At 38.3% G+C, this 21611-nt stretch overlaps 2 protein-coding genes across 3 annotated transcripts in view; one reads left to right on the top strand and one right to left on the bottom strand.

The window, feature by feature from the left end:
• The window catches only part of L3MBTL2 (L3MBTL histone methyl-lysine binding protein 2), a 529035-nt gene that overhangs the window by 65501 nt on the left and 441923 nt on the right, over nucleotides 1-21611 (top strand). The window lies entirely within an intron of this gene.
• SLC25A17 (solute carrier family 25 member 17) overlaps nucleotides 4231-21611 on the bottom strand; it is a 41833-nt gene continuing 24452 nt past the window's right edge. The window contains exons 3-8 of one of the 2 annotated variants that reach the window (XM_082740043.1): nucleotides 20258-20454; nucleotides 11389-11505; nucleotides 10130-10275; nucleotides 9946-10041; nucleotides 7663-7745; nucleotides 4231-5619 (exon numbers count right to left, since the gene is read on the bottom strand). In XM_082740043.1, coding sequence (XP_082596169.1) covers nucleotides 5472-5619; nucleotides 7663-7745; nucleotides 9946-10041; nucleotides 10130-10275; nucleotides 11389-11505; nucleotides 20258-20454 — 787 coding nt within the window. In that variant the 3' untranslated portion in view covers nucleotides 4231-5471. The remainder of the gene's footprint in view (nucleotides 5620-7662; nucleotides 7746-9945; nucleotides 10042-10129; nucleotides 10276-11388; nucleotides 11506-20257; nucleotides 20455-21611) is intronic. The other variant, XM_082740042.1, reaches the window with a different exon arrangement.

Raw genomic sequence — 21611 nt, 5'->3', positions numbered from 1 at the left:
CCTGAGTGCAAGAAACATGTATACTTTTTATTTTTGTATTTTTATTTTTTAAGTGAATTACACCCAATGTGGGGTCAAACTCATGACCCCAAGATCAAGACCCCTAAACACAGGTAAACTCTAAATTAACAGATCAATTTGATTAGAGGAAGTCAGCAATGACTGAGTGCCTACCATGAGTGAGATACTCTGCTACTTGAAAGATCATTTCCTGTCCTGAAAGAACTTCTATCTAGGGGAAGACAGTGATACTGTCTTCCCCTAGATAGAATGGACTACTGCAATTCAAAATCCAAAGTAGTAGGTGCAGTGACAAGACACATGTAAAAATTATAGGAGTGCAAACGTTTTTCAGGGGTGGGGGAGAAAGTAGAAAGGAGTTCCAGAAAGGCTTCTAGGGAGAGCTGATGCCTCATCTGGGTAGGGATTCACCAGGAATAGTAGGGAAAGATTCCTGATACAACACAGAGCATAAACAAAGATACTAAGACAAGAAATAGCATAGATCCAAGGAACCACCCTTGGACACAGAGATCACAAGTTTCCCTTGAACCTTGTGGTGTCATATTGGGGTGCAGACAGTTCATTACAGAAAGAATTACACATCTTCACTTATATGCCCCTATATGTTGTAAAAGAGTACCTAGAACCAGCCACATATTGGCTTAGAAGCCTTCCTTTTAAGGACATCTGAGGAATGTGGTGTGGCAGTACATACATTTCAGGAGTCAGCTTAGATTTTAAATCTTGAACTCTGTTCACTAGGTGTGTGACCCAGGTAAGTTACTCATTAAGCATTACCTAACTTATCTGTGAACAGGAATGAACTTCATCTATTTAGAGTTACTACGAGGTTATCAAGATGTATGTAAATCCTTTGTGCCTGGCATTTTATAGGCACTAAATGCATGGAGGTTCCCTTACCCATTCTCACGATTAGTTCCAAACCAGGTTTTCTTTCCCTTTTTACCTTATCACAGACTGGACCTCATTGGCTGGGCTCTACAGTTTGAGGCCCAGTCTATGTGCCTGTCACCCATTTTGGGGCATGTCTTCTCTGAGGGCTGTGCTAGCCCTCCAACTCCCATTTCCATCTTGTAATTTCTTTTTCACTTTTGGTCCTTTTTTTTTAAGATTTTTATTTATTTGTTTGAGAGAGAGAGAGAGAGAGAGAAAAGAGGAGGGCAGAGGGGGAAGCAGACTCCCTGCTGAGCAGGGAGCCCGACATGGGCCTTGGTCCTGGGACTGCTGGATCAAGACCTAAGCTGAAGGCAGACGCTTAACTGACTGAGCCACCCAAACGCCCCTCGTTTTCTGTCTTTAAATAGTAACTTTCTTTCTTTCCTTCTCTTGTCCAGTCCGTGGAAAACTTATTTTCCTGTCATTATGTCCCACTGAACATAGTTTTCAGTGGCTCCCGTATGCCCCATAAACAATGTGGACCCAAGGCCCCTTCACACCTATGGTGGTAAAAACCCTGCAAGTCACAGTTACATTTAGTGCATATGTAAATATCCTATAATTGAGCCTTTGTATGTATTTGGTATCCTGCTGACATTCAACATTGCCAGGTAAGTAACTCACCCACCCAGAGGGAGGGCTCTCCTTAGATGTGTGATGTTGGGCTCCATGAAGGTACTCTTCTCTTAGCTTTTCCAGAGAGCCAAGATGAGACACTAACTCAGCCAGTGACCTTCTGCTGTTGAACCAGTTTGTATTTTACTGTTTAACTGATCATTATTTGAGGGGCTTAATCTGTATATTGAACAAAACATGAAATTAATGGTTTTGACTTCTCTTTTGAGGAGTATACCAATAAGGCTCCCAGAAAAGAAACAGTCACAATTCAAACAAATGGAAAGAGGAAAGGCTGCCCCAAAGTAAAACCTAGCTGAGTTTCTTGGTTCAAACAGCATTTATCTGATGGATGTTTTGGTGACAGATGTTAACTAGACTTATTGTGGTGGTCGTTTTGCAATATACACATATATAGAATCATTATGTTGTATACCCCAAACCCATACAATGCTATCTATAGCTTAATATAAAAAACCATTAAGCACATATATACTTCATGTAATGTACCAGATGCACATATATATCTCTCCATCTGTCCAAAAGAAAGGATTACTTTGCAAGGCGTTTCTGAGGATTAAAGATATATATATCTTTATATAGATATCTGTACATATATTATGGCCTTGTGAGGTAATCATTTCCATTGGACAGATGAAGACACGGATTCAGAAAGAAAGGTAAGCAAGCTTGTCTGTGGCTAGGATGCTCTTAAGCAATAGAATGAAAATGTGAACCCAGGTCTGGCTCAAAACCCAGGGAGCTTTCCACTCACTGGTGTGATCTATTCAAACCACTAGCCCCCTCAACAGTAATAATCATGTTATGATAAAAGTCGTTGCTAATGTTTATCTAGATCTTCTCACATGGCAGGCACTGTGTTAAGCAATTTTTAATCCTCTCAGGACTGAGCCAGCCCGGTGCTCGGTGCTCGACGGTGACTGCGGCCACAACGACCTGAACCTTCCGAGCCTCAGGGGCTCTGGGCAGCGGCCAGGCGCTTCTTGATGGAGTGGCTCATCAAGACTTCCATTTATCAAGACTTCCATTTCACAGCTGAGGAAACTGAGTTTTATACAAGTTCAGTAATTGCTTTGTTCTCACAGCTGGTAAGGAGTGGGGCCAGAGTTGAACCTGGGTCTGATTCCAGAACCCATTCTTTCCATCCTTACACTTGACTGCAGGAAACTCAACTCTTGTCCTGGTTCCAACCAGGCAAGTCATTTGATAGTTCTGTCTCAACTTCCTTGTACCTTAAATGGGACACTGTTCCTTGTCCTTCACAGAGACATGGGAGTTTTAAGATGAGAAAGTGTTGAAGCTTTAAGAAGAGAAACTGCTACATAAACCTAGACATGGTCAAAGTTTCACTCAGATTTTCCCTCTCTGGAGATCACAAAGGGATTTAGCTGACATCATTATCTCTTAAACATCCTCTCACGTGGGTCCTGAGTATTATCTTCACTCATCAGAAAGCTGAAGCATAAGATGACGTAATGTGCTGGTCAGCCAGTGGTCGAGCTGGGAATAAAACCCCCGATTCTAGCTCCCACTGCTTATGTTCTTACCATCAATCCTACTTCTACATTTCAAACTTAACTGTAAAACAGATGAGGGTGGAAACATCAGTGTCCACTTCAAAACACAGATTAAATACTTACAGAAATTAAATTTTCTACTGCAGTGACACTAATATAACCCCAAAGGCACTTATCCTCATTCTAGAGAAGCTGGATGAAAAATCAAAAACAAAAATTTCCATTTCTGCAGTATACACTTCAGCTCCTCAGTTTCTCAAATAACTTATTTTTAATCAAAGGTTTTCCAAAACTGGGTGAGTCATTACCTAGCTTCAACTAGTGAGTCTGTAAGCTTCCACAGGGAGCATAAAACCTCAGTATTAAATTGTTCACTCATAAAATCAGAAAATCATAAAATCATCACTCATAAAATCATCAAACAGATTTTCACATCATAAACATCTCATTTAACTATATAATTTGACTTGGAAATTATTCTAACATACCAACTTGAGCTCAAAACTCAATTTCTAAAGTGAATTGCCTAATTAAAACAACCAAAAGCACACACACTGCACTTTTATGATCATTCTTCTCCTGTATAAAAAAGTAAGTTTTGTGCTTCCCACCCAACCCTTGCCACAGACACACAGAAACCTTATAGTAATATAAAAAGTAGTACTGGGGCCAATTCTCTGTCTTCAATAGGGGATGAGTGTTCAGCCTAGCTCCCAGATTAGGAGCCCCTCCCAATTCTTGCTTTCTAGAACAACACAAACATCTTCTAATTATTAGGAGCTTAATAATTACATATTCTGAAATTACCACAGGGACCAGAGAGGAAATAAGAGAAAGAAATTTCCACTCTCAATATTGAACTAAATACTGCAGTCCATAGACTTCATTTTTCCTTTCTATGACTCCAACCGAATTAGATTTATAAATGAAAAACCTGCCATTATGTTATAGGGACAAGAATTAAGTTACAGGAACCCAAAGAGCTATTCTCAAATGACCAGAGTTTGCTTCTTGGGTGGCTTGAGAGGCCTAAATTCACCCCTAGCTGCACAATAAAAGTCCAACCACCTTCACACGTGCTATGAGGCGAAAATAAAGGTTGACATGGGGCACTCCGTTTTCTCAGAGGCTGTTTATTTGATCCATTAGTCCAACTTTCCTTTGAGAAAAATCTTTGTCTTGGTTTCTATCACTGAAACCAATCACAGCTTCTGTTGAGTCAGGGGCTCTAAGGTCTCTCAAACTTGAATGTGAGTGTGAATCACCCGGGGATCTTATTAAACTGCAGACAATGATTCAAAAGTTCTGGGACTGTGTGCCCAGCAAGCTCCCAGGTGATGTCAGTGCTGCTGCTTGATGCAAAAACTTTGAGTAGTAGGACAGTAAGAAATGTTTCCAAATAGAAATAACCTCAATCAGATGTTTATTTGAAAGAGAGAGCCTCCACCAGGACACTGTAAAGGGAGAGAATATTCCAGAGCCTAAACAAGGTACCTGGTCCTTCTCCCTTTTCTATGATTTTTACGAGCTGGCTGTAAACCCAATATAGTACCTGAACAAAGGGCAACTTTTAAAATGTCTTTTGTGTTGACAGTTTATTATTGGTGCTTGACTTGATGGGGCTTCTATGGATGAACATTAAAAACTTCAAGCCTTTTGTAATGCAAGGGGTGATTAAAAATAAATATTTTTAATTATGTCAAATACTAATGAATAAGTGATGTTCACAAATAGTATATAAGAGAATCACTTGGGATTAGTCATTTTCATTTCTCCCACAAAATAAATAGCTCATGTAGTAAAGAAGATGCCTTTCCTTAAGCAGGAGGAGAACTCAACAAAAATAGTCATGCCTGCGGCACAATCAGTATTTTTAGTGAGGAAAATACCAAGATTAAAACATACAGAAGTATATGAGGAGAATTATATGATATTAAATGTGTCCCTAGAATCTGAGGGGAGAGTTCAGAGGAAAAGAACAGCTGGTAAATTTCGGAAAGATTTTAACTGGAAAAGATTACACATGAGAGCAACAGTCCATTCGCCTTAAGAAAAACAATAAACACCCACAAACTTTCATCTTTCATTTTCAGGTTTTCAGTAATTTTTTTTTTTTTTTTTTTTTTGGTATGACCATTAGACTAACCTCCCCCACAAAATTCAACCAGCCATCATAAAAATTAAGTTGTGGACAGGTCCAGCTGGCTATATCCCATGTTTACCCTGAGATGCTTCTCCAGCCAATGATGGTAAAATTCATGGTCTACACAGCAAGAGTAAAAAGAGAATCACTTCCCTTCACACAGAAGGAACCCCCCCATCTGGAGCATCTTTCGGCACTTCGCAGTGTGAGGTGTCTCAGTGCTTGTGGGCACTCTTCAGCCCCATAACTGTGAAGGTAGTAGCCGTCAGTTTCTCATAAACCAGGAACATAAGAGCAGCGGTGAGGACTGTCTGCAGCAGTTTGGCTTCAAGGCCCTTGTAGAGTCCCATGATTCCAAAACGCCTGAAAGAAAAGAGGTTTGAAAAAAAATAACAGGTTTTTGTCATGAAAGTCAACTCCTGCATCAAAGAAGCAGGCTCTCATAGCCAACACTTATTCCCAGGGGAATATGTTCCGATTGGATGCTTGAAACTTCGGTTAGTACTGAACCCACTATTTTTTTTCCTATACATACAGAACTATCCAAAGTCTAACTTATAAATTAGGCACAAGAAGAGACTAACAACGATAGCTAATAATGGAATAACAATACACTGTAATAAAAGTTATGGGAGGGGCGCCTGGGTGGCTCAGTGGGTTAAAGCCTCTGCCTTCGGCTCAGGTCATGATCCCAGGGTCCTGGGATCGAGCTCCACCATAGTGCTCTCTGCGCAGCATGGAGTCTGCTTCCTCCTCTCTCGGTCTGCTTCTCTGCCTACTTGGGATCTCTGTCTGTCAAATAAATAAATAAAATCTTAAAAAAAAAAAGTTATGGGAATGTGGTCTTCCCTCTCTAGTTTGGATGAACTGAGATGCAGTGAGGTGAACAATGCAGATATTGGGACGTGGTTAGGTCCTACTGACCTTCTGACGTTAAGTCAGAAGAAAGATCATGGGCTTTCAGACTGTGGTTGACAGTGGATCCCTGAAACCATGGGAAGGGACACTGGGTGAGGGGAGGAATACTATATTTGCATTTTCTAAATTTTATATAAGTGGAATCATATGGTATGAATTTTTTCTTTTTGTCTGACCTCTTTCACTTGGCACAATTATTTTGAAATCCATCCATGCTGTTCTATGTATTAGTACGTTCTTTCTTATGCGTTATGTAGACAGATAGTCACTTGTGTGTCTACTCACCCAGTGACGGGGACATTTGTATTGTTTCCAGGCTTTGACTCTTAAAAATAAAACTGCTATTAACATCTGTGTACAAGTTTTTGCACAGACATATTTCATTTCTCTTGGGTATATAACTTGAGAGGAAAGGCTAGGTCCTATGATAGCTGGATGTTTAACTTCTGAAGAAAATACCAAACTTTCCAAAATGATTGGACCATTTTATTTTCCCACCAGCAGCACACAAAGTTCTGGTTGCTCCACATTCTTGCCCATACTTGGTATGGTGAGCATTTAGTTTTAACTTTATGCCAGTTCTTTATCTTTGATTTTTTTCTTTTATCCCAAGCATATTCTGTTTTATAATAAATTTATTTACTTGCAACATCCAGGGACAGTAATAAAGTTAAAGCAGCTTTTGCTTCCAAAGAAGCCCCTGACTTACTTCACACCCCTGAGATTCTCTAAATGAAATCTGTAAAAAAGTGTGAATCTCTAAATAGGGCCACTGTCAGGATAAAGTGAGATTACCCATTTGAAGCACGAGCTCAGGGTCTACCACAAAGCAAACACTCAAAAATATTAGCTACTCTTACCATCAACAGCACTGCTGTCATCATTACAATAATTATTGTTACTCTTCCTAACCCCCCTTTCTATGACTACTATTCTCTAATATCTGTTTATTTCTATCCGCGAGAGAGTTCACAGGATATGCCACTGACAGCAGCACTACTATCGCAGAACAGTCTCTACACTAGGAGGCTTCCTTCTCTAAAGGAGTTCTGTACATTTCTAAGTTACAAAGACCTGAAGTTTTTCCGTAACTTCCCCAAATGCTGCCCTAAAATGAGAAATGTCTGAGCACAGCACACAAGGAGAGGTTTCTAGGCTGCCACCACCAAGGCAGTAGTGCAAGTTAAGCAGATCCGGCTACTCCCTGACAGAGATGGCTGCTGAAGGGACAGAATGTGAAGCTTCAAAGTGTGCTACAAAGCTCACTTTATGGCACACCTTTGTGGCTCAGTTGTTAAACTTCTGCCTTAGATTCAGGTCATGATCCCAGGGTCCTGGGATCGAGCCCCACATTGAGCCCCACATCGGGCTCCCTGCTGAACAGGAAGCCTGTTTCTTTCTCTCCCACTTCTCCTGCTTGTATTCCCTCTCTCGCTGTCTCTGTCTCTGTCAAATAAATAAAATCTTAAAAAAAAAAAAAAAGCTCACTTTACTCGTTGGTGAAGAAGATAAAGAACATTCCGAAGACTCCCCAGTGTTCTGTTTTCTGGGTTTAGTCTGTGACGTCCAAACTGGGGAAGAAGAAAAACAGATGAATTTCTGCGGAGGAAATTATGTTGGAGTAATGTCTTATAGTATACAGTAATAAAAACATCCGAGGAGCACCTGGGTGGCTTAGTTGTTAAGCATCTGCCTTCAGCTCAGGTCATGATCCCAGGGTCCTGGGATGGAGGCCCACATTGGGAATCCCTGCTTGTCACAGAGCCTGCTTCTCCCTCTCCCACTCCCCGTGCATGTGTTTTCTCTCTCTCTCTCTCTCTCTCTGTGTCAAATAAATAAATAAAATCTTTAAAAAATAATAATAAAAAATAAAAATATCCAATTATGCTTTTTTGGTGAAATAAGAGAAAATAAATATTTTTCAGGGCACCTGGGTGGCTCAGTCGATTGGGCATTCGACTTTTGGTTTTGGCTCAGGTCATGGGATCAAGCCCCGTCTAAGGCTCTGTGCTCAACATAGAGTCTGATTCAGATTCTCTCCTTGTCCCTCCCCCTCTCCCATTCCCTCTGCTCTCTCTCTCAAATAAATTGAATGAATGAAGGAAGGAATAAATAAATAAATAAGAAATATTTTTTAATGAAGCAAGCATGGAAATTTTTACTTCAGAGAATTATAGGGAAAAAACTACCTTAAAAGAAAACAAAAATGGCCACAGTGAAGATTTAGATACTGATGGTATGGCTTACCCTCCAGTCCTTTAGAAAGTTCTGATAAACACTAATCAATTAGAACCACTGCAGCCTAAGCTCATCAAGTTATATGCTTACATTATAAAAGTATCAAAATACATTTATTTAGATGCTACCGAATTCCCTTATATTAAATACCAATTTAAAAAAGCACATCAGTAGAAACACTTTCAACAGAAGGTAATACATTTTTTGAACTGAGATATTTTCACCATCACCGCCATTTTATCTATCAATAAATACTTTGAATTTTTTCTCCAAAATAGATCATGAATCTGTCCACATCTTATCTCTCCTCTCCATTGCTACTACCTCTCACCTGTATTACGAAAATGGCATTCTTTGCTGATCACTCCTTACCCTTATCTCTTAGCCCTAGGACCAATTCACCACACAACAGCTACAAGAATCTTCTCGAATTGTAAATCAAATCACAATGCTCCCTAGTTTAAAGCTTTTCAAAACCTTCCCACTCAGAGGAGAATAAAATCTAAAATCCTCACTTATAGCCTTCCCTGCTACTTTTCCAATCTCATCCTGAGCCACTCTCCAGCCAGAGTGGCCTCTGTTCAGTTCTCAGTCATCACCAAGCTCTTAGCATATCATGTTCTCTCTACCTAGAATGCTCTTTGACAAATGGGTCCTTATTTTCCTTTAAGTCTTGATTTTTATAGAGGAGTCCAATCCTTAATCACGCTGTCTAGGAAGATCCACACCATGCCTCTCTCTACCAAATTACAGAACACAGTTCACCTTCATGATAGCTCTTTTCTCAACTTATAATTACCTATTTATTTTGCTTATTTATCTATCATTCTTTCCTCTGTTACCTCCATGAGGACAGGGATTATATTTACTTACCATGTATACCCAGCTCCTCACACAGAGTGGGTGTTTAAAAAACATTTTGATGGGGGCACCTGGGTGGCTCAGTGGGTTGAGCCGCTGCCTTCAGCTCGGGTCATGATCTCGGGGTCCTGGGATCGAGTCCCACATCGGGCTCTCTGCTCAGCGGGGAGCCTGCTTCCCTCTCTCTCTCTCTCTGCGCCAGCCTCTCTACCTACCTGTGATCTCTCTCTGTCAAATAAATAAAATCTTTAAAAAAAAATTTTGATGAATAAATAACTGAATGAAAAAAAAAACAACCCAGAAATTTCAAAGTACTTCAGGAAAACTAAATCAATTCCTCCTGAATAAAATGAACAAATCAACTTCTGATTTTGTAGGGTTAACCTAAGCAAGTCAACTTAAATGAGAAAGAAACAAGCTTATACATTCCTAAAGTCATTAAAGAACCTCCTCTCACATTTGGGTTTTCTGAGATACTATGTTACCTAAGAAATTACAAATGTAAACTTTGTTCCAAACCAAATAGGAAACCAACTGATGACCAAACAAATGGAAAAATGGTATAGCCTACCGACTGACTACTTTATTGCTTTATTAACATTGCTTTCAACAGAGAAACCATGTACTTCCAAATGTTGTCTGACTAAATGCAGGAAGACCACCAGCACTCACCCTCAGAATGGACTGTACCGTCTGCATGGGATAGGTGACTGTAGTAGCAATTGCCTTGGATATTGCACCAATGATGAACACATCCAAAGAAGAAAGCTGGAAAGCAAAAAGAGAGCAAACCACATCAATCCAAATAATAGAGTGTCAGAGATTATTAACTTTTGCTCTCAAAATTAGGTATTACCTTTACTCGTTTCTTTAGAAGCTGCCGTTTTAAACCTTCATAGAACATGAACTGGATGGCAGGATTGAAGACCAACAGCAAGGAAGGAAATGTGCCATTCCATAAAGCCAAGATTCCTTCATCTCGAATGATCTGGTGAAAAGCATCTAAGCAAGAAATCAAGGACTTTTGATTACAACTCCCTAACTGGAGAACACAATGTGAATTTTGTTCAAATGTATCCAAAACACAAATCATAACAGTTCTATTAAAACTTCCTTCATGCAGTGACAGTCTAGGGGCATGTTCATCAGGTAACTTCTTGATAATCGTCAGACACTGACAGTCACATTACTGAGAAACCAACTTAAATTACAGGCAATTCTTCCTGACAATCTGGCATTAGATGGTCAGGTTTTCCTAAGTAATCACCACCACCATGACTGAGAACTCTTGTCTTACAGAGAATTGTGAACTTATAGCCCATGTATTTCACAGCAAAGCCCAGGACAACAATAGATAGTACCTTGGGATCCATTATTTAGGATATGGCTTCTAAGAAAACCACTATTCTCATTACAAAGATGGACACATGGGAAAGGAGAACCAGGTAACATGGTATTATTATGCTAAAAGTCATGAGATATTAATGATAACTTTATCCAAAGACAATATTAAAAGGAACAGTGTAGGGGCATCTGGGTGGCTCAGTCACTAAACATCTGCCTTCAGCTTAGGTCATGATCCAAGCGTCCTGGGATCAACCACATATATCGGGCTCTCTGCTCAGTAAGGAGCCTGTTTCTCCCTCTCCAGCTCCTGCATGGTTGTATTCTATCTCTTGCTACCTCTCTCTGTCATATATAAATAATATCTTTTTAAAAATATAGCAAAAAGGAACAGTGTAGATTATTCTTCAGAAATCTTGACCCCCCTCCCACCAACACTCTACAAACAGCATACTTCTCTACCTCCTGACATCGGTTTTGGCCTCTTTGCTAACAAGAGGATGTTAGCAAACGAGAGGCAAACTGGGGGTTTTACAACTGGACGTGTCCTCTTGTGCTTTTGCCATTACCAAGAGAAGAATATGTGTAGGCTGATCCCAGCCTAGATGAGTCAAATCTTTGTCAATCCACAGACACATGAGCTAAACAAATGCTTACTGTTAGATGTGGAGATTTGAGGCCGTCTGATATGCAGCATTATTGTGGCAATAAATTCCAGACACAGAGAGAAAAGAAACTCCTTAAATAGGAACTCACCCACCAAACACTTACCAATAATACCTTTGTAGTTGGTTGGTACAATGTCTTCATTCCTAAATTTTGCCCCTTGTAGTTTCAGTCTGGTGTTTACCACCCAGAGTGGAGTTGTCAGCAACACATTCACCACTCCTTTAAAAAGAAAGAGAAGACAAAGGGAAAGCAACATGTAACCTTGTAAGCCGTTCTGTCTTAAGTTAAAGCTACATACCAATGTTTCATTTATACTTCTGCCAGTGACCTACTGGGAGACCCGAGGTAAGGTGTCTCTCTGTGACAGGGTAGAACACAAGCCACTACTGTTAGAAGCAATTCAAAAGCCTTGCTGAGAGTAAAATGGCTGGCAGCAGTACCTTTCCACATTTCTATGAAAGGAAATGATCTTTTTGTCAACTTATATAGCATCCAAAGTAGCAATTTTGATCTAGTTCTAAGTATCTTTTAAAAAATAACAGTTTTAATAAGGCCTACTGATCACATACTAAGTCCATGACAATATCTAATAAAACACGGAATGTGCAACTCTCACGTAAGTAGCTTACATGGTTTTAAGTGAGTGTGGGTTTGGTACAATGGGTGACAGGTGGGTGAAAGTGGTCATTTGAAAGAGCTTCACCAGGGACTAGAGGCTCACAGAAGAGCTCCTCATCACTTAGGGGATTAGGATAGGCAGGCAGCAAGCAGTGGTTATGAACCATCACAAAACATCTGAATAGCTTCGCAAGCATCATGATCCTTACAAGCTTAAGGATGGGGATGTTGGCCCCCCAATGTTGCCTCAGAGTAGAACAATACAATGAGCCAGGTGCTTCTGTTCTGAAAACACATGATCCCAAGTTAACACCATCTTGAGATATTAAAATATTCCTCATCAGTCCTGGAATGATTAAAAAAAATACCAGATAGAGTTGTAACAAAATGCCTGACACATAGTATATACTCTATAAATATTTGTTAAATAAATATTGAACAAATGAACCAATGAACAAACTCAGCAAACAACCACACATCAAGCTATCCAGCTCTAGCCAGGCTTTGAAGAACCAAGAGGCACAATCCTAAGGAAGAGAAATCTTCTTTTACTAAACATCATTTAAACACAACAGGAGGAAGAATGTTTTGGTTTGCGAAATCTCAAAACACACCATTCAAAAAACACAAGTCCAACCAAAGATAAGCTTGATGAAACAGCCAAGAGATTAAAATCCTATTTTTTCATCTGTGGTATATAGCTGCTAAAGTAAGATAATGTTACCTCTTTCTTAAGAGCATTATGAGAACTCCTTTCTTAAAAGAGAGTATAAAAAAATTTTATGAGCTGTATTTATTGTATTTTTAAAATCACATAACACATCAAAGAGTCATCTTTAGTTATGACTAACTATATTCATGCATTGTCACTTAAGGTATTGATCATAATCTGAAAAAGCCTTACCTAGAGATTCCTGCTAGTGTCATTTTTTTAAAAAAGTGCCAGTGCTCAAGAGGTCAAGAGAGAAGGATATCAACCCACGCCCACTTGCTCAGACTTTATGATGTGTTCCTATTGAATGCAACGCACACATCATTTGACAGAAAAATCAAGAGCAAGAAAAATCAGACTAGACAGTGCTACTGAGCAAACGATTGCATTTTTTTTTTTTCCAGATGAAGACAGGAGAGCTCAGAAACAGAGGTCACAGACTTCTGTAGCTAACATAGACAGGCAAAGTGCACACACCTTTCTAAACAAATGAAACATGTTGTCTATTAAACAAACTCTTCAGAAATCAAAATTCCTTTCATGCTCTATTTTCATGCTCTATTCAAGAGGTAAATACCCACAGAACACTTTAGGCAATGCAGCCTGGATTTAAGATTTAACTATAATTCAAAATTTTGCTTTCATATATATCTTTGTTTTGAGCTGAAAGACTCAGGATTCTAAGGACAATCTCAAATACAAAAATGTACTGTATCATTTACAGAAGAAAATAATACTAAGTGCTTGTGGGAACATTCGTATTTTGAAGCTTTTCATCTGAGAAGTTTAAGTACTGTGTTCATCTTCTAAGCCAAAATAGACGGAGAGGTATTTTTTAACCACTATAATTTTACGAGTTCTGGGAAAAGATACTCAAATATTTGAGGATCCAAAACCTTACGAAAAACTTGGAACCTACATAATGAAGCAAAAGACAGCATTCCATGTAAGAAAAACAAGCTACAAACAGTCATGATGAGGGATTCCAACTTTACAAACACACGATGGATATGACTGAAGTATAAAGAAAGTTGTCTGCTTATTTATTAGCCCAAGTAGAAAGTTCTTTCAGTTCTATACTGCGGCTGTTGCTTCATTCTAAGATGGGAATACTAACATTTTACTACTTAATGCAAGAAATTGTTTTTCATGGCACCTGGGTGGTTCAGTTGTTAAGCTGCTACCTTTGGCTCAGGTCATGATTCCGGGGTCCTGGGTTCGAGCCCCGCATCAGGCTCCCTACTCTGCGGGAAGCCTGCTTCTCCCTCTCCCACTCCCCCTGCTTGTGTTCCCTCTCTCACTGTGTCTCACTCTGTCAAATAAATAAAATCTTTAAAAAAAAAATTGTTTTTCTTCCAATTTAAGTGATTCCATTTTTGTTTTTCTTTGTAAAAATCATTTATAAGAAACAGAAGCAAAATTAAGAGATGAACAGTAACTGAACACATGCACTGAAATTATGCACTGATTCAAGGAATAATTTAAACAGCTCTTTACTTCTAAAATCTTGAAAACAAAATAGTTTTATTAGCAGTGAGTCTGTTAAGGAGACAAAACAAAAAAGAAGTATTGCTAATCATATATGCACTTATGGGAAATCAGTGCAATGGCCACTGATACAAGACAAGGGCAGATCAAGGTCATAAATCTAACCGCTTGGCTCCCTATGAAGGAATGCAACTTGATACACAATAGAAACAAACCTGCCTCACGGGATTTAAGACTGGAGGGCAGGAAAGGAATATGAACTGTCAACAATAACACCACTGGCATTCAAAAACAGTTATTGGTAAAAATCCCAATTTCACAAAAATGGCAAGTATCTTCTTCATTTAAATTTTCTGTGAGATTCTGTTCCCAAATCCCTCCCCAAGGTATCAAGCTATATGAGCTTTTTTCCCTATGAAAGTACAATAACTAATAAATTCCTAAATTTCAAACAGAACTTGAATAACAATTATACTGTTCCTAGTTCTCCTTGGAGACAATGAAACTCATTTCAACAGTGATTTTAATACATGACAAGGCTCACAGCAGGAAAAGAAAAAGTGGTTCTAATTCAAAGAATGCATAGGTATTAAGATATGAAAACATGTTATGAGGAGAAATTTAAAACTCACAAAAGCATTTTTCTAAGAATTCCTTACTTTCAGAAAAAGAGAGAACCTATAATCAGAGAATCTCAGAATTATAAAGAACTATAACATACAACTGACCAAGGGTCTCTCAATGATGGTAACAACCAACATTGTGATTGTGGGCTGGACAATCCTTTGTTTGGGGCAGCTGGTGGGGCCTTACTGTGCATCAGACAGACAACAGAAGCTATAGAAGGATGGGGTCATTAAATGTCTTGGTATACTCAAGGAGTCACAGTTTTCCAAGAGAGGATGGGAACAGTAAAGATCAAGCTAGAAGAAAGCAGTATCACAGAAGACTGCATGTTGGGCATTTATCCTGTATACAATGGGGGCCTTTTATTCTGTGGGTACCATGATTTTATTTATATGTAAGTGGCAGACATCAAAAGGTCTGAAGCTGGGGATATCATCAGATTTGGGTTTCAGAATAGCAGTCCCCCACCATCTCTCTGATAAGGCATATAATAGATGAGGCTCACCACTGACACGGACCCACTGCACCTTTCTTTCACATACTCAAGAAAACACTTCAGAATGTAAGTGAATGAGAATGATATGCTTTTCTCAAACTTGCTTATGTCACTTGAATCTGTTATGGTAGGCAAAATTTTGTAGGTATGTGGTATGTACAAGAAAAGGCACAAAACTCCCATCAGTGAACCAATATGCCTTGGCCATGTATTTTAAAAAAATGAAAAAATATGTATTTATACTTCTTAAGTTAAAATAAAATACAATGTAAGTAGTCTATTTATCATAATCCCTACGTCGTGCTCGCATCGGCAGCACATATACTAAAAAACAAAAAAACAAAAAAACAAAAAAAACGATAATCCCTAGGTCAACTGACTTTTAAAAACTAACTGCCTTAATATTCCAGTCTAGCCGTGTTAGATATGGGGGAATCTGCTATGATTATAGATGTGTAAGAGTTAGAAAGGAAACAAGCAAAGCACAGTGAGAGAGAGAATAACAATGGTGTTGTGCACCTGGTGGAGAACGGGATGTCAGATGCCAGCAAATAAACAGCTTTGAACAATTAAAAAGGATATTGTACTGAGGGTTGCTGGAGGGATAGCTGGGTGATGGACACTAGGGAGGGTATGTGTTGTGTAAGACTGATGAGTCATAGACCTGTACCCCTGAAACAAATAATACATTATGTTAATAAAAATTCAATAAATAATTAAATTAAAAAAGATTTCATCATATATTTCATGAATTAGTAGTTTCATGGAAAGTTACTGAGTTAGTCCTTGATAGTGAGTCATAACCTTTTAAATGTCAATACATAAAACTACAGTAATCTAAAATGTATTAAAATCGGGGCGCCTGGGTGGCTCAGTGGTTTGGGCTGCTGCCTTTGGCTCGGGTCATGATCTCAGGGTCCTGGGATCGAGCCCCGCATCGGGCTCCCTGCTCCGCAGGAAGCCTGCTTCCCTCTCTCTCTCTCTCTGCCTGCCTCTCTGCCTACTTGTGATCTCCGTCTTTCAAATAAATAAATAAAAAAATCTTTAAAAAAAATAAATAAATAAAATGTATTAAAATCAAAATATTACAAATACTTGGTCTCAGGTATTCAAGATAATACTAGAGTGCCATTTGTTGCAATTATATAAAAAAGAAGGTTCCTTCTGTACAGGATAACCTTGGATTTATTCTGATTTTTTTGCCAGGTGAACAAATCTCAAGCTTGAATTCTTTGAGTTATGATACTGTTAGAAAGGTTATTCTAAGACAATTATCATATGATCTCCCTGATATGAGGAATTTGAGAGGCACAGTGGGGGGTTTGGGGGGTACGGAAAGAAAAAATGAACCAAGATGGGATCCAGGGGGAGACAAACCATAAAACACTCTTAATCTCACAAAACAAACTGAAGGTTGCCGGGGGCATGGGGGTAGGGAGAGGGTAGTTGGGTTATGGACATTGGGGAGGGTATGTGCTATGATGAGTGCTGTGAAGTGTGTAAGCCTGACGATTCACAGACCTGTTCCCCTGGGGCAAATAATACATTATATGTTAATTAAAAAAAAAAAAAAAAGAAAGAAAAGAAAAGTTATTCTATTCTTCCAGAAAGGAAGCTGGGCAGAATTATGCGAAGTAGGTAAGTTAAGGAAGACTTCAGAAGCAACAACAGAAATGGCTATGGATATGGAAAAGAAGAAATAGATTCTAGAGATACTTAGGAGACAGACTGATGATGGTTCCTTTTTTTTTAAAGTAATCTCTATGCCCAAAAAAGGACTCAAACACTCAACCCGGAGACCAATTGTCACATGCTCTACTGACTGAGCCAGCCAGGCATCCCTGAGACTGATGGTCCTTGATGATCAAACGACTGTGGAGGGTAAGAGAGCACTATGCTATGATGACTCCTGGATTTCTATCCTGAGTTATTTACTTACAAATCTTTATTCATTTCTTCAGAGAATGAAATCCTGTGTGTTATATGCTATGAAAAAGTTGGCTTGGTGGGTGGTCAAAAGGGACACACTTTTATTATAAAATAAATAAGTCATTAATATCAAATAATATCAAATCAAAAATCAAATCAAGTAAGCCACTAAGAATAGCATAGTGATTATTGTGTATTTGAAAGTTGCTAAGAGAGTAGATCTTCAAAGTTCTCACCACAGGGGCGCCTGGCTGGTTCAGTTAATGGAGCATGTGACTCTTGATCTCCAGGGTTGTGGGTTCAAGACCCACATTGGGTGTAGAGATTACTTAAAAATAAAATCTTAAGAAAAAGTTCTCACCACAAGGGAAAAAAATTTAATTGTGTGGTGATGGATGTTAACTATCATTTTGCAATATATACAAATACTAAATCCTTATGTTGTACACCTGAAACTAATATAATGTTATATGTCAATTATATCTCATTTAAAAAAAAGCTTGGTACAGGTGAAAGTTAATTAGATCTTAATGAGCTTAAAACCAAAATGAGAGTATTAAGCAGAAGAAAACCTCAGAGACCAAGCCAAAAAACATCAATGGCCTCATAGTGGTAAAGAGGAAAACTTGTAGGGCACGAGTACTATTGGCCTGGTAACTATTTTTCAATTAAATCATTTAAATTTCAAATGGACATTTACATTATTCAAATATACGGCTCCCAGAGTACTAATTTTTCAAAGAATATACCAAAAATTGATTCCACAAAACAGAATACTAAAAGTATAATAGTTAAATCAGTTAATTTAGGGGTGCCTGGGTGGCTCAGCTGGTTAACTGTCTACCTTCAGCTCAGGTCATGATCCCAGAGGCCTGAGACTGAGCCCCACATAGGGCGCCCTGCTCAGCGGGAAGCCCACTTCTCTAGCTCCTTTTGCCACTCCTCTGCTTGTGCTCTCTCTCTAATAATTAATAAAATCTTAAAAAAAAATTTATTGTAATCCTTGTTTTTTTTTTTTTTTAAAGAGACTCAGGGTGCCTGCGTAGCTCAGTTGGTTAAGCGTGTGACTCTTGATTTTGGCTCAGGCCATGATCTCAGGGTCGTGAGATTGAGCCCTCCTATCAGTTTCCCCACTTAGCATGGAGTCAGCTTGGGATTCTCTCTCTCCCTCACCCCTCCCAACCCCCACTTGCGTGTTTTCTCTCTCTGTAAATAAATAAATAAATAAAATCTTCAAAAAGAGAGAGACTTTAAGCTCCATAAGTTCTGGGACGCTGCTAAACATGGATAAAACAATCTTTTCTGGATTAAAAGACAAAAATAAGCCAGGCTAGCTCAGAAATAAACCTTTTTGTGTCTATGGTCAATGATCTTCCACAAGGGTGTCAGGACCACTCAACAGGGAAAGGAAAATATCATCAAATGGTACTAGGAAAACTGGATACCTACGCACAAAAAAGAATGAAGTTGGATCTGTATCTTATACCACATATAAAAATTTATTCTAAATGGAAAAATTTTAAAAATTATTCTAAATGGATTAAAGATCCAAACATAAGACCTAAAAGTATAAAACTCCTAGAAGAAAACAGAGCAGAAAATGTTTTCATGTCGGGACGCCTGGGTGGCTCAGTTGGTTAAACGGCTGCCTTCGGCTCAGGTCATGATCCCAGTGTCCTGGGATGGAGTCCCACATCGGGCTCCTTGCTCAGCAGGGAGCCTGCTTCTCCCTCTGCCTCTGCCTGCCATTCTGTCTGCCTGTGCTTGCTCTCTCCCCCTCTCTCTCTCTGATAAATAAATAAAATCTTTAAAAAAAAAAAAGAAAATGTTTTCATGTCATTAGACACAGCAATGACTTTTTGGATGTGACACCAAAAGCACAGGCAGAAAAGCAAAAATAGACAAATGGCACAAACACCAAACTTAAAATTTTTAAGCACCAAAGGACATAATCAACAGAGTAAAAGGCAATGGAAAATGGGAGAACATACCTGGAAATCATATATCTCATAAGGGGCTAATATCCAGAATATATAAAAAAATACCTACAGCTCAATGACAAAATATCAAATAACTAATTTAAAGGCAAAGGACTTGAACAGACATTTCTCCAAAGATGATATACAAGTGGCCAATAAGCATATGAAAAGATGCTCAACATCACTACTCATCAGAGAAATGCAAATCAAACCACAGTGAAATATCACCTCACACTATCACTGGGATGGCTACTATTAAAGCAAAAACACCCAGGAAGTAACAAGAGCTGGTAAGGATGTGGAGAATTAAAAACCCCTGCCATAACTGCTATGAAAAAGAGTATGGTAGTTCCTTATGAGGAAAAAAAAACAAAAACAAAAACGAACAAAAAGCAAAACACACACACAAAAAAACCCTAATATATGATCCTGCAATCTCACTTCTAGGTATATATCCAAAAGAACTGAAAGCAGGGACTTGAAGAGATATATCTGCACAACCCATGTTCATAATAGCAACTATTCAAAGTATCCAAGAGTTAGAAACAACCTAAATGCCCATCATTAGATGAATGGATAAACAAAATGGTATATACATACAAGTAAATATTATTTATTATATACATACAAGAAAATATTATTTAGTCTTAAAAAAAAATAGAAATCCTGCTACATCCTACAACATGAATGAACCTTGAAGACATGCTGAATGAAATGAGCCAGTTCCAAAAAGACAAATGCTGTATAATTCCAGTTACATAAGACATCTACAGTAGTCAGATTTATAGAAACAGAAAGAATGGGGCTGGAGAAGGGGGTAAGGGGGTGTTGTTGTCTAATGGTTATAGAGTTTCACATTTATAAGATGAAAATGTTCTGGAGATTTGTTTCACAATAATGTAAATAAACTTACTATTGAAGTATACACTTAAAAATCATTAAAATAGTAAATTATATGTTGTTTGTTTTTACCAAACACACACACACACGTAGAGCCAAGTCAGAAAATTAATTATATTCTTTGTAGCATTACTTTGTGCTAAAACGACATCTTAGAGAATATATGAACCACAAGATAAACATTAAAATATAAAAAACTTTATATTCAGAAAACTTTGTTACCTGCAACAAATCCAACTACTAGATCTTTTCCAGTAGTAGAACGTTGACCTTTGACCCAGACTGCTTTGAGACTATTAAAAGTGTAGAAATAGACAAAATTGGAGCAGCAGAGACTGGAGATAACTGGAAACCACCCTCGATATGGTGCCAGGCTAGAGGAAAAACACAATAAGCAATGTAAAGATGCTGGACAAAAGCTAGTGGAAAGGGGCAAAGTTCTAGAAAAGGGTGATCATGATTCAGATATTCTCCAAGTTCATTCCTACACTACAACATACTCCAAACTGTACATATATCTCATATTCTGAAAGAAGCCCAAACCAAGAAATCTTTTCTACCATTAATGATACCAAAGAAACAACACACTTTCAATGACTGATTTTCCTGGTTTCCTCCCCTTGATTTCCTTTCATAATTACTGTATAAAATTAGAGATAATTTCTGCATGGCTATTAGTTAATATAGCACCATTCACATTTTATTACAAGGTAACAACATTTAAAAATGAAGTAAATACAGACATAATAAGTGTAAAAAAAAAAAGTGATGGGAGCATGTTATTAGGGCACAGGAAGCAGGCTGACGGGGGTCCCACTCAGGACAGTTTCAACACCAACATAATACAGTATGGTAATCAACTGTAAACGACCAAAAAACCAGGAATTTCTAGGTCTATACTAATACTAAATAAAGTTTGTCTTCATAGACCACTGATAGATGCAAGAGAGGAAAATTTAAATAATTCAGTGGTTAACGTGAATCTGAGAAATCATAACTAACCAATGAGGGCAGGTGGACAATATGTGATTCCAGATGTGATAGCCTAAGGACACAATATCACCTATGCATGACTCTGGTCAAGAATGCAGAGCCCTCAGTCTAATCATAAAGAAACATGAGGCAAACTTAAAATGAGAAACATTTTATTTAAAAGAAGGGGGGCTATATTCTTTAACAATGTCAACATCATAGGGGTAAAAGGCTTTGATGTATGGTGTGTAACTTACTCTTAAATAATTCTGAAAAAAGTTTGTGTGGTGTGTGTGTGTGTAATAAAGACAGAAGGGAAGGGAGAGAGAAAGCAGGGAGAAAATATCAGCGCAACCGGGAAAATAAATGGGAAAAAGTGTTAATATAGTAGGTGGCTCTGGGTAAAGCATATATTGATATTCTTTGTAGTATTTTTAGTTTTGTAACTTTTTGTGAACTTGAAATTATTTCCAAATAAAAAGTTTAAAAAAAAGTACATAATCTGAAGGCATCTGATAGGAATGAACTAAACAACAACTTCTTCGGCTCACTGTAAAAAAACACTAAAACATAAAACAAAGCACTGGTTTCATGGAAGACTCTA

This window comes from Mustela nivalis (assembly GCF_964662115.1).
Source record: "Mustela nivalis genome assembly, chromosome: 7".
Taxonomy (NCBI): domain Eukaryota; kingdom Metazoa; phylum Chordata; class Mammalia; order Carnivora; family Mustelidae; genus Mustela; species Mustela nivalis.
The sequence above is the reverse complement of the archived record's forward strand: the minus strand, read 5'-3'. Positions and strand labels throughout refer to the sequence as shown.